The sequence below is a fragment of the Vigna radiata genome, chromosome 9 (genome assembly GCF_000741045.1).
Source record: "Vigna radiata var. radiata cultivar VC1973A chromosome 9, Vradiata_ver6, whole genome shotgun sequence".
NCBI lineage: Eukaryota > Viridiplantae > Streptophyta > Magnoliopsida > Fabales > Fabaceae > Vigna > Vigna radiata.
Window position 1 is genome coordinate 4,495,697 of NC_028359.1, and position 12,573 is coordinate 4,508,269.

The 12,573-nt window shown below is 32.7% G+C and overlaps 1 protein-coding gene across 1 annotated transcript; it reads right to left on the reverse strand.

Moving 5' to 3' along the window:
* Positions 1 to 3,533: 3,533 nt before the first annotated feature.
* LOC106773152 lies at positions 3,534 to 8,556 on the reverse strand. Its single transcript, XM_014659848.2, has 5 exons — positions 8,020 to 8,556; positions 5,626 to 7,846; positions 5,228 to 5,288; positions 4,919 to 5,142; positions 3,534 to 3,905 (listed from the first exon to the last, which is right to left on the reverse strand). The coding sequence occupies exons 1-5, from the start codon at positions 8,156 to 8,158 to the stop codon at positions 3,851 to 3,853; spliced, it is 2,700 nt and encodes an 899-aa protein (XP_014515334.1). The 5' UTR covers positions 8,159 to 8,556; the 3' UTR covers positions 3,534 to 3,850.
* Between the last annotated feature and the right edge of the window lie 4,017 nt (positions 8,557 to 12,573).

Here is a 12,573-nt window from a genome sequence, read left to right on the forward strand (position 1 = left end):
AATCGCAAATCGCACCGTGCCGGAAGACGCGCACCAAGTTCACTCCGACTAATCGAGAACCACGACCAAGCGAAATCCCAAACCGTAAGTGCTGCGACGAACCCTAAATCGCCTAAGCCTCTTCGTCGTCGCGCCTTCATCTCACAAGCTCCCCTATAGCGACATGATCCTCCATCAATGCCACCTTCAACATGCAAAATCCTTGCAAGCCGCGACATCCTCCCTTGCATCATCACCATCATCCAGATGCGTCATCACCTGCAACAGACCTGCAAATCCAAAAACACAACAGAAACTCCATTCACCACCTACAAGAGAGCAACCCTTGCCTTATTGTGTTCTTGGCTCATGACGATGTAAGATAAAAGAGCAAAATCGTGGCACAGGCGCAGGGACAAGTTTCCCTAATCTAGAAAATCCTAATTTGGGGTGGAAGGGGGCTAACACATGTGAGATTCTTATTGGCCAGATAAAAAGAAAAGCAACGTGGCAAAGATTAAAAAGGGAACCTTGCATCGGACGTGGGCTGGCCATTAGCCACGTCAAACAAAAGTTAATGTCATCCAAAATTAAGGACTATTTATAACAATTACAAAACTACAAAGACTAAAATGAACAAAACTTTTGAATAGGAACTAAATCCAAAACGTCAAACAAAATTAAGGACTATTTATAACAGTTACAAAACTACAAAGACTAAAATGAACAAAACTTTTGAATAGGAACTAAATCCAAAATTGCGTGATAGTTAAGGGACTGAAAACATATTTAACTCTTTTTTTTAACCAAATTTTGTTAAGTTTATTTCATATTTCAAACATATCAATTAACATTGGAATGAAAATGTGTCAAACGGTTTAAACAATTCAAATACTATCATGAGCCAAATAAATCTAACAAAATTTAATTAAAAAAACTAAATTTACATATTTTAAAAATTAGAAGACTAAATTAAACCAAAATTTAAAAAAAAAATTAATTTCAATTTTCATTAAAAATTAAAAGACTAAAAATATATATAGCTCATGAATTTATGTTAACTTTCAATTTTATAAAATTAACTTTAAAGATAATAATTATATATATAATATAATCTTATTTTTAATTGATATTACATTTTCGATACATATTTCAAATTGATCCAATACTAATTCGATAACAATATTTCTAAAATCCAGTAACATTATGCATGTGCATTTTAGTTTCCAAAAGGGTATGTGGCTTATGAGTAAGGAGAAGGAGGGTGATGGTATACCATAGTCATGATTCATGAAACACACCAAAGGAATAATAATAATATTCCTCAATCATTTATAAGACAAATGAGAACTATAACAATTTTTCACTCTGCACCACCCAACTCCTGTCCCTACTGCCAGGGAACCACCTACCAGCTGATTTTTTTTCCTATCTCCATGTATCAAACTAGTAAAATTAGGTTTTAATTAAACTTAAAAAAAACTAATTTAATAAAATTTTATTTATATATAATATAATTTCATCTATTATTCACGTTAATCTCTACATTTTTTAATCTTAATATTTGTTAAGTAAAATCAATTTAATGATTCGGTTAATAAACAAAATTAACTTTATTTACTAAACATATTATAATTTAATCAAATAAAAAATAGAAACTAAATTAAATTATAAATCTAATTATAAATATTAAATTACTAACTGACGGATTTTTTTTTATTTTGTTAATTCACTCTAGATATTATGCATACTTAGCTCGAACAATCTCACCTTTAAGGTTCTCGTTGAAATTAAAATGCGTTAAATTTTCAAAAACGTGTTATTAATTATGATGTGATGAGGTTATAAAATTAATAGTCATTTTTTAATACAAACTTTTTCACTTTAAAAAATAAAAAGAATTTAAAAAGTGGAACAACAGCTTGTAGGTTACAGGACTAAAAGCATCAAGTGTCTGGATGAATAATAATTAACGAATTTGAAGGGAAAAAAGAAATCCACATACATAATTTCAGTCTGTAATAAAATGAAATAGTTAAATCCACATACATATATAATTTAAAAAGTGGAACAATAGCTTGTAGGTTACAGGACCAAAACCATCTAGGTTTTCTTGATAGTTATTATTTTTGTAACATTTTATTTAGAAATTTTAGACTATTAAAATGAGATATTATAGTGTTTATATAAATTTGCATATTTTTTGATAAATAAATATTTTTCTTGAAACATATTCTATAATAATAAATTTGTTTTTCAAATATTTATTATCAGTGATGATAGTACATGATAATTGTCCAATATAAATCAATTTTGAGACAAGTTTAGAACTTATGTTAAATTTTGTTAAATTTATGTATAAATCACTCCCGTTTAGCTTGTGTTATAACTCTTGATATCAACAACACAATAAGAAAATATAGTTGTGAAATCGAGATATAAATTTTTCTTGGAATCAAAAAGGCTTGAAATAGTTATAAAATATAAATTTAATACTTCCATTGATCCTCATAGTGTGGAAATCTCAGTTTGGTCCTCAAGTTTTGAACTCTCTCAATTAAGTCATAATTTTTGTAAAAATGAAGCATATTTTACCCTAACCGCTAAGTTGTCTCAAACGACGTTAATTGATGTCTCAGTTCGGTCCTCAAGTTTTGAACTGTCTCAATTGAGAGGGAGAAAATGTGTGAGTCGGGGGGTTTGAGGATGGAGGAATGAGTGAAATGTGATAAGTGATTGGAAGGAAAAAGAAAGGCCACAACCACGTGGATTTAATGATTTTAAAACATAAAAAAAAAAAAGTTACAGCTCAATTCAAAGTTAACGCCGTCTCAATACACTTAACCGGTTGGGGTAAAATGTTGTAAAATGTTTGCATTTCGGACTTGAGGAAAAAGTGTGATAAGTGATTACAAGGAAAAAAAAACCATAGCCACCTGGATTTAATGATTTTAAAACATAAAAAAAAATTACAGCTCAGTTCAAAGTTAATGTTGTCTCAATACACTTAATGGTTGGGGTAAAATGTTGCAAAATGTTTGCATTTCATTAGGACTTGAGGAAAAACTTAATGACCGAACTGAGATTTTCACACCAATATAAGGACTAAGAGAGGAATTAAGCCTAAAATAAAAAAATCATCTTAGCATCAATTAACGCCGTTTGAGACAACTTAATGATTAGGGTAAAATGTGTGCATTTTTACAAAAATCATGACCCAATTGAGACAGTTCAAAATTTGAAAACCAAACTGAGATTGACATACAAATATAATGACCAATAGAGGTATCAAACCTAAAATATAATAACATTTGATTATAACCTTAAAAGGTTTCTTGAATGAGAACATAGTATCTCAAGCTCCATGGGAATAATATTATAAATGGCTTGGACATGATTAGTGTAACATTTGGTTTTATTTTCATGCTCCAAAAGTTTTTCTCAGAAAATGTGGTTCGCGATAGAATCTAGAGATGTGAATTTGTGTTACCTGTTATTGCGGCTGATTAAAACACACCTACTACTTCGTCAAAACAAAAGTACAAGTACTATGCTTTGGAAAAAAAAATGTTTGACTACATTCCAATTTATCAATAAATATATTACATTGTTTTCCACATCAGATTCTGGACCACAAACAAGACTGTGAGCACAAAATTGTTTATGCTCTTTGTTTTGGTAAACCATATAAGAATGACAAAATTTCAGTACAAGAATAACAAATTTACATCTCTTAAAATTCTAGTAAAAATATCATGAAAAGATTTCAAAATTTTCCCATGATCTCATCTGATCCGAAACAATGTTTCCAAATCTGTTGAAGGGTGGAACAAAGATGTTCTCATGCAGAAGTTTTATTTCTACACTTGTGTTATGCAGCTGTTCTTGGTACTTTCATGCCAAATCCACGCCTTTCTTTCTCCACTCTGTCAAGTTGTTAAGACCAGAGGATTAGCAACTATCCTAACTGCTGCTTCTTAAAGATTTAGATTAATAAATTATGCAATTTGAAGAATAAAAGTTATGTAAGAAATGCAAGAACCATATTTATTGGAGGCGTAGAAGTAACAACTGAAACAAGTCAATCATAGGCGTAAGACAAATTTAAGGAAAGAGAAAAGCTTATATATTTTTCTTTCTTAACCTGAGAAAACATCTGTTGAATCATCAAATGGGATCCTGAATTGGAATAACTACACTTGTTCAAACAAACACAACTTTCTAGCACTCCAATGAGCTTATGAGCCAACTGCATAAGAGACTATGACTCAACCTCTCACTCAATTTATATTAGATACCTGACATTACTTCCTATTCAAAACTTTAAAATAATGAGTTTATAAATCTTCTTTTTTATAAGTTGCTCAAGTTTTAATTTTTACTCAATGTAAGATTTAAATTCACACTTATATTCTTAACAAAAATATCTAAGAAACAAACTGCATGAGAAATTCCTCCTTTTCTATAGGTTCAGCATGACATGCACTAATCAATATGCTGACTGCTACGGGAAAACAAACATGGATTGTTAACAATAGGAAACCAGCATTTTATGAATAGAAACAAACACATAGGCCTTGTTCACTTGAGTAGACTTGGAAAGAGTAATTGAGAGGATTTGAGAGAATTTGAAGATAAATTTTTTTGTTGTTTATTTGAATAGATTTGGAGATAAATGAGAGTGAATTTGAAAGTAAATTTTTTTAATCTGTCACATAAATTAAATCCTACACTAATTCTCACAAACTTTACTTCTAAATCTACTCTCGTTTACTTCCAAATTCACTCAAATAAACAAAAAAAAAAAATTACCTTCAAATCCACCCAATTACTCTTTCTCAACTCTACTCAAGTGAACAAGGTCATAAGGACATTACAACAGAGGAGCTAGTCTATCATTAGATAAATGGAACAAAATCATCAGAAACTTGGCACTTACGTTGGTGCAAGTTTACCAAGGCTGTCCAACTCTTCCCCTGTGTTTTCATCTCGTACCCTCCCAGAAATGTCAACGATGTAAGACCTATTGTCATCGCGGGGGAGTCCTCTCCGACAAAGCAATTCTAAATCTTTTTGGTGAAGTTCCCTACCATTTACAAAAACACCAGTATTTCCACCAGCACATTTTTCTGGCATGGGATGCTGGAACTCCTCTATGAATGGCTGCAAGAGAAAATAACATATTCATTTATATTGATCAGGGTACAAGAATATGAGAAATGGAGTGTGCCAGAATAGTGTAACTTACCAGAATTATTCCAAGACATGGTCCCCCCATGACACCCCAAAATCCAGCCTGAGAATCATACCTGCGGAAGCAAAAGTTTAAGCAGATCAATCACTACAATACATAAGCAATCAGCATAAACTTTTACACTATCACTCTAAGCTGAGATAACTCTTCCCAAAATGATATGCAAAAAGGCATGTGAAACTATCAAAATATAATGTTACAGATGATAAGAACTTAACCGAGTCTATACGTATGAAAAGAACACTTTTCAAAAGCTTAACTGATTTTGATCCCTGTCTTTACAGTTTGTCTAAAGATTTAATTTTGATCCTTTATACATTTCTCTTCATTTGAGTTTCTGATATATGCCATAATGTCAGCCTAACAAAGTTGTGAATGTGAAGCATACTAACCAGTAATTTCCTGGCTGGATTGGTCCAGCAAACTTTTCAGCCTTTTTAATCACTCGATCTGGTATTGGCTGTCCATTTATAGTAACATTACTTTTCCCATTATCTTTCTTAATAATGTTTGCTAAAAATGAATCACTCCTTTTGTTAGACCTAGGATGATCATGTTCTCTGCTTGCATCACCAGAATCCTGGGAGACCCCAGTGTTAGAATAATCAATAACATCCATCTCAGTTGCAAGCACTACTTCTTTCAAAGAATTTTGCCTTGAGGCATTCTTTTCTACTTTTTCCAGCTCTTGATCTGAGCGACTACTTTGGTTGCCTTTCCCTAATCGATTAACCACATGGTCGTCAAATGAACTACCAGGTGAAGGAGATGGAGAGGCTTTAGATGGCTGATGAATGAACCCACCTGGTGCAGTCATAATTTCTGGAATATTTTCATCATCAGAAATACTGGGAGATGAAGAATGGAAACTTTGCCTCTCTCTCGACTTTAAGGTTGAGTCTTCAGCCAGCACAGAAGATTCTCTATCTACAGAGTGAAAATCATAACCAGAATAATCATCAGATGAGAAGTTCACAGCACTCGTGTTCACATCACCACGGGAATGGAATACACGACTATTCACAACCTCACCAGTGGCATCATCAACCCTTGTGGATCTGGTAGCTTCCTCCATCTCAGAATGAGGAGAAATTACTAGCTTCTTATTGATGACAGCAAGTTTCATTTCAGAAGAACAAGCTCCACATCTAATTTTCTTCTGCTTAAGATTTTTAATCATGACCAGTGTCTTTTTAGGCAGTTGCAGTAACTCAAAGCAACTATGACAAGTGATGAAAGGAGAAGCACCAGCTATAGGAAGGCATTGCCGAGTACTACTCAAAGGCACTACTTTTCGAGTATGGTTTCCAACAAACCTACCCATCTCAGAATTGTAATCTCTAGGCCATCTTGTACGAGGTTGTCTTTCATGTAAAGTGGGAGGAATGGCAACTCTAGAATTCTGAACATAAGGACCAACTGCTCCTGGGATCTCATGACCGTACAACATAGGATCATTTGGGGCAGGGGTGTGAGGGAATCTGCTGTTAACAAATTCAGCAGGTGGCACAGGCACTGATTCTCTTCTTTTGTTGTTATAGCAACGCAAACAAGAGCAAGAAGGTGGGTGAAGCATGGCACTACGAGCATACGAATCATATGAATCTGGACCAGTATCAGTATAGCGTCCAGGAAAGTAGGGATGAATTGGTTTTTGTGGGAACTTGTGGGGTAAAGGATGTGAATCTCTCATCATTGGGGATACAAAAGGATCCCCATATCCAGGAGCATAATTTGAATTATGCATGGAAGGGTGAAAGTTGCGCGTAGCCATTTCAGGACCTGCTGCATAAGGATATGGGTCATGATGATAATTGAAATAAGGGGGACCTGACAAATGTTTATTAGGGCCAAAGAATGGTCTTGAGGTTCTGCTCATAGCTGATGATGATCCATATCCTTCAGGAAACCAAGTTTCAGGGCCACTGAAAGGATCGGGAGGAACCATTCTTCCATCAGGAAGAACCTTTTCTTTGGGGTTACCAACCACCTCAGAAGACTTGTTCAATTGGCTGGTTAACTCATCCAGCTTCCTTAGAATATCGGCTCTATCTTGTTCAAGATGCTGAACTTTATTCACACCATCCATGTCCTTGAAATTCCTCCACTGTTCTCCATAATTGTAAGAAAAACTGGAATAGCTATTTGAAGAACCTTCATCAGGATAACTATGAGTGGGAAATCTGACACCCTCCATATCAGCTTGAGACTTTCTCCGAAACCCCTGCATCTCACCTCTCTCCCCATAAGGCCAATTAGACACTCTCCCATAGAATTGGTCCCCTACCATGTGAGACTTCTGCTCCTGCTGCTCTCTTCCAATTGACTTACCCCTTTTGTCCTTACTCACAAAATCATTCTCCATAACTCCTTTCTCATCCCCTTCCATGGAACCGTCCGAAAACCTCCCATGTCCTTTATTTGCTTTTCCCAAATCCCTTCTTTGACCCTCCATTGAAAAACCACCATTAGACCCAATATCAACATCTGAATTATCACTCAAATCAACTACCCCTTTACCCAAGAAACTTTCTGATCTACCTTGATCTCCTCCACCTTGTCCCTCATCTGAGGTTTCCCACAACCTAACACCTTCAGAACTTTTAAGCTTTCCTACAAAGCGAAAAACACAATAAGAAATCAGAATAACCAACCCCTTTTTGAGCCTTTGACCTTTGAATACAAAAAAAAAAAAAAAAAGAATCCTAATTTTTAATACAAACAAAAAGCTCCAAAGAACGTTAAATCAAACAACCAAACCATATGCTAAATTTACGAAAGGGTACCTCGAAGAACACTACCACAACCACCACATTGATAAACAGTGTAATTGGCAAGCTCGGGAAGAACCTTTTGACACTTGGGGCACTTCCCCAAACGCAACTTGGCCGAGTCCTCCATTGCTGAAGCTGAGAGATAATACATAAACACACACAGGGCCACTAATCAAGCACCATAACCAAACAAGGAAGCAGCAGAATCCTTGGTTATTTATTAAGATAGAACTTTCACGTAGAGGTCCAAAAGGAAGTGTTTGGCTTCTCGGAAACAACAACAAGAACGTCAGAGAGAGGAGTGTTGTTGTGTTTTCTGCTTTTTCTTTTGGTGCTGATTTTCCTTTTGGGTTTTCTTGATTTTTTTCTCAAAATCCAAACAGCAAGAGACCAAAAACCGAAAAAGGAGTAATGAAGAGAAGCACAGTGGGGACAAATTTTCCTCTGGGAATCTTAGAACTTTGCAAAATGGATCCTTTCATTCCATTCCAGTTACTGAAAATAAAAATCGCTGCTTTATATTATTATGGGTAGATTTTAGACAGAGAAAGAAAAATAGTAACGTGAGATAGTTGTACGGAGTGGAGTTAGTTGGGCCGCAAGGAGAAAAAACAAAACCAAATAATTGTGTCTACAACTAAAACAAAACATGCCAGTGTTTTTTTGTTTTTACATATAAGATTAATAAATTTAAAATGAAAGTAATTTAGGTATAAATATACGTATTATAAAAAAATTAAATGTAGACATGAAATTAAAACTAATGAAAACATTTCTTAAATATTCATTAGTTTTTATAATTTTAATTCATTAAAAAATATCCTAATAAAATAAGGTAGTGCTATTTCATAAGTAGAATGTTAAAACTGTGACATAAACATACGCTGAGATCACGTCAACGCAAAGAATTAGATTTGAAGTTAATTAATGGATTCGATTGGAACGTCCCCACGATGTACACAGCGGGTCTGGCCAGTGTTTATCTATTTATCTATTATGTAATAAAAAAATTATTTATTATATATTAAGTTTTATTTAAAAATTATTTGTAAATATTTTATAAATTTTAAGTATTTAGATGTTCAAATATAATTAAAAAAAGATATTTTATAATATTTTAAAATAAAGTTAAAATATATAAATTAAAGTAAATGAAAATTAAAATTTAATTTTAATTAAATTTAACTGAATAAAATATAAATTAATTTAATATTAATTAAATCTAATTGAATAAAAATAAATTTAATTTAAATTTTATTCTTTTAAATAACTGATATTCGTAAGTAAAAATTAATATGATATGACATCTAACTTATTATAAATAAATATTAAAATATTTATTGCACACTCTCATAAAAATTAAAATATTCATTATTTATTTCAACAAATAATAAATATTTAAAGATACTAATTATCTATAATAAATTTTATTCACTTATATTTTCAAATATAAATGTTTTTACATTTCTCAATCCAAGGAAATGGTCTCTGAAGAGGCAGCTTCCAAACGCGGTTTCAACCAATATTTCTTTCATGTCTTCTAAGTTACCTAGTTCTATTAAATTCACAAAAACTCATCAAATAACAAAGTTATATATATATATATATATATATATATATATATATATATATATATATATATAAAAGTCAAATCATACTAAATTCTTATAGTTCTATTTTCAACCAAATTTTGAAAATAAAAGAACAGAACATTTCAAATAAGAAGATTTATGAGTTTGTTTTTAGTATAGGCTAGATTTTCAATTTGAAGTAATTTAAAAAAAAAAAATTATAATTAATTTTATTATGATTTTAAATTTAGACGAACATAAACTTTATACATTGTATATAAAATAATAAAAACCAGACATAAAAATAAATAACTATATTTTTTTAAAAGGTAATTTATTTTAAAAAAATTAATTAAAAGTAGACTTTAGTGTAAAGTTGTAATGAATAAGAACTAACACACATGAAGGTAAAGTAAAATATAAAGTAAATAAAAATTATTTGAGAATTAAAATAAGCCTTACGTAAAGAGTTCAATTATTAAGAAAATAACATAAACTTAAAAAATAAATCTATAAATTTAGGGATAGAGTAAGTCGTTGAATTTGAGGGTTAATAGATTGTTGTTTTTTTATGGGATTTGGTTGTAAGTGAGAATGAATGTCAAAGTAAAGTTTGTGAAAATTAATATAGGATTTAACCCACATGACAAATAAAAAAAATTGTTTACTTGGTAAAAATTGAAGATTATCAATATCCCTAGTTATAAAAGTAATATAAAATGATAATTATTAAAGAAAAAAATAAAAATTAATTTTTAAAATGTGCAAAATGATGATTTAGTAAATTGAAATAATAATAATAATAGTAATTAGTAATAATGATAATAATGATAATAATAGTAATATTATTATTATTAGAAGTAAAATACATTCAAAAAATATATATACATTAAATGGAAGTAAAAGAAAAATAAAATAAAAAGTTGTTTTCAAGAATAGAAATAAGAAGGAAATAGATAAAAGCTAGGACTACTACATGAAAACGAATAAAACACTAAGCGTGTGTTCGCTTGAACAGATAACACTGTTCAAGCGAATTTCAAAGCGCGGATTAAAATTCAAATGTTGTTCGCTTCTGTGAATTTCAGAGAATGGATTACCGGTGATTTGAGTGGATTTTGAAATTTTACACTGTTTCACCAATCTCTCCAATATGCAAGGATTTGAGGTGATTTACCCTTAAAAGACCCCAATGCCCTCTGCCAATCTTCAAAATTCCAACCCCTACCATATTAATAAAAAACGTAATATTCAAGTAAATATTAAAAAACTAAAAAGCATTGTATCAGCTGAAGGATAAAAACAGAAGCACTGCACTGTTGTTTCACGTGAACATTTCACCATAGCTCTGTTCATTTGCCCTGCCCATGTGATTTTCCAGTATGCATGCACCTGGCCATGCTTATTCGATCTCTTTTCAGTCCATAGCTGGTGCGCGTAGCTGGGGAGATTCGCTGGGAGATTACTATTTGACACAACCCTTCACTGCAAAGTAGAGAACCCTTATTTGAATTTGAAAACCAAGGTCTAAGACCATTAATAAAAGAGTGTGTTTGGTGTATGTATTAAAACCTGTGTTTTTATCAAGTGTAAGAACTTGGAGAGTGTGTGGTGCTTTGCAAGAATAGTTTCAGTTTCTGTGTGTATGGTGAAGAGGAGCACAAGAGTGGGAGCTTTGGAGAGGTAATGTTTCAATGCATTGTTTCAGTTTCAGTTTCTGTCCCGTGGTTTTTGCAGATGGAAGAGGTGGTTGTAGAGAGTGCATGGAAGAAGCTTGATGATGCAGCAGTTGCAGGAAGAAGAAGAACTTTCGAAGCATTGCAACGTGAAGGACCCTTATCCGGATACAGTGTTAACGTATCCGGATCCAGGGTTTTACAAGCTTTCACATGGTAGCTTATCCGGATACTTTCATAGTGTATCCGGATCCACGTTTTGTGTTTGTATGGCAGGGGTTGTTTCCGACTCGTTGCAGTGTCCGGTTGCCGATGGTTTCGTTCTCCGTCGCAACATTCATGTTTGTTTATGAGTGTGATATCATGTTGGAATCCATGCAGCCTTCATTAAGAGGAGGTCGGAGTAGACGATCGTGAGGAAGAAGAATGACGACACAACCATTCAGAGTTGTTGCAGCACCCTAACCATTTTCTTTTTATGTGTTGCAGGTGAAGTTCGTGGCTCGTTGTGAAGGACTTAGGTGAAGCACCGTCGATCCTAAGAAAAGAGCATCGCGCATCGCAAGGTGGTGCACCATATTTGTGTTGTCTGTAGCCTAGGGAAGGTGGTGGACACTGATAAAAATCATTAGTCTGTTTAATTGGTTTTATTTATGTGTAACCTTTCTTTGTTGATGGTGAAAGAAGTTGTTGTGTGGTTAGCAGTGTAAGAAACTCTTGTTAACATCTTCTGATTCCATTTCCAGGTTTTGAAAACAAGATATGGTGGGGGGTGGATTGTGAATTTGGTGGATAGAGTTGCAACGTTGGGTTAAGTGGCAATCTGATCCATATTTTTGTAAGTTGGAAACATTATTTATGGTTACTATGCATTGTTCCATATTTTTATTTGATAAAAATTATAAATATGTTCATACGTTTGGTTTATGCTTGAAGGAAAATTGAGATTGAAATATATCTTCTTCAGAAAAGGAGAAGAATCTTTGTCTGACCTCACTTCCATTACAACCTCACTGCCATTACAGTATAATTTGGTGTAAGCATTGATGCAAATGAAGATGTTCTTGACCATCTAAACCACTATCCACAAAAAAATTGTAATTATCAAGATTTGGAGCAAACTGCCTGCAATCTATATTGTTTGTCTGGTTCACATTGAAGGCAAAAAAGCTATAGTAATTGACAAAGGAGTCCCTCTATGGAGGTAGGTATTGTACAAAATTGTGAATAAATTTTTTGTAAGCGTTAAGTCAGATAAGATATTAATGTAATTTTTTTTACAGGTTGGTTTTCGATTACTATCTTATTGGGATCTTACT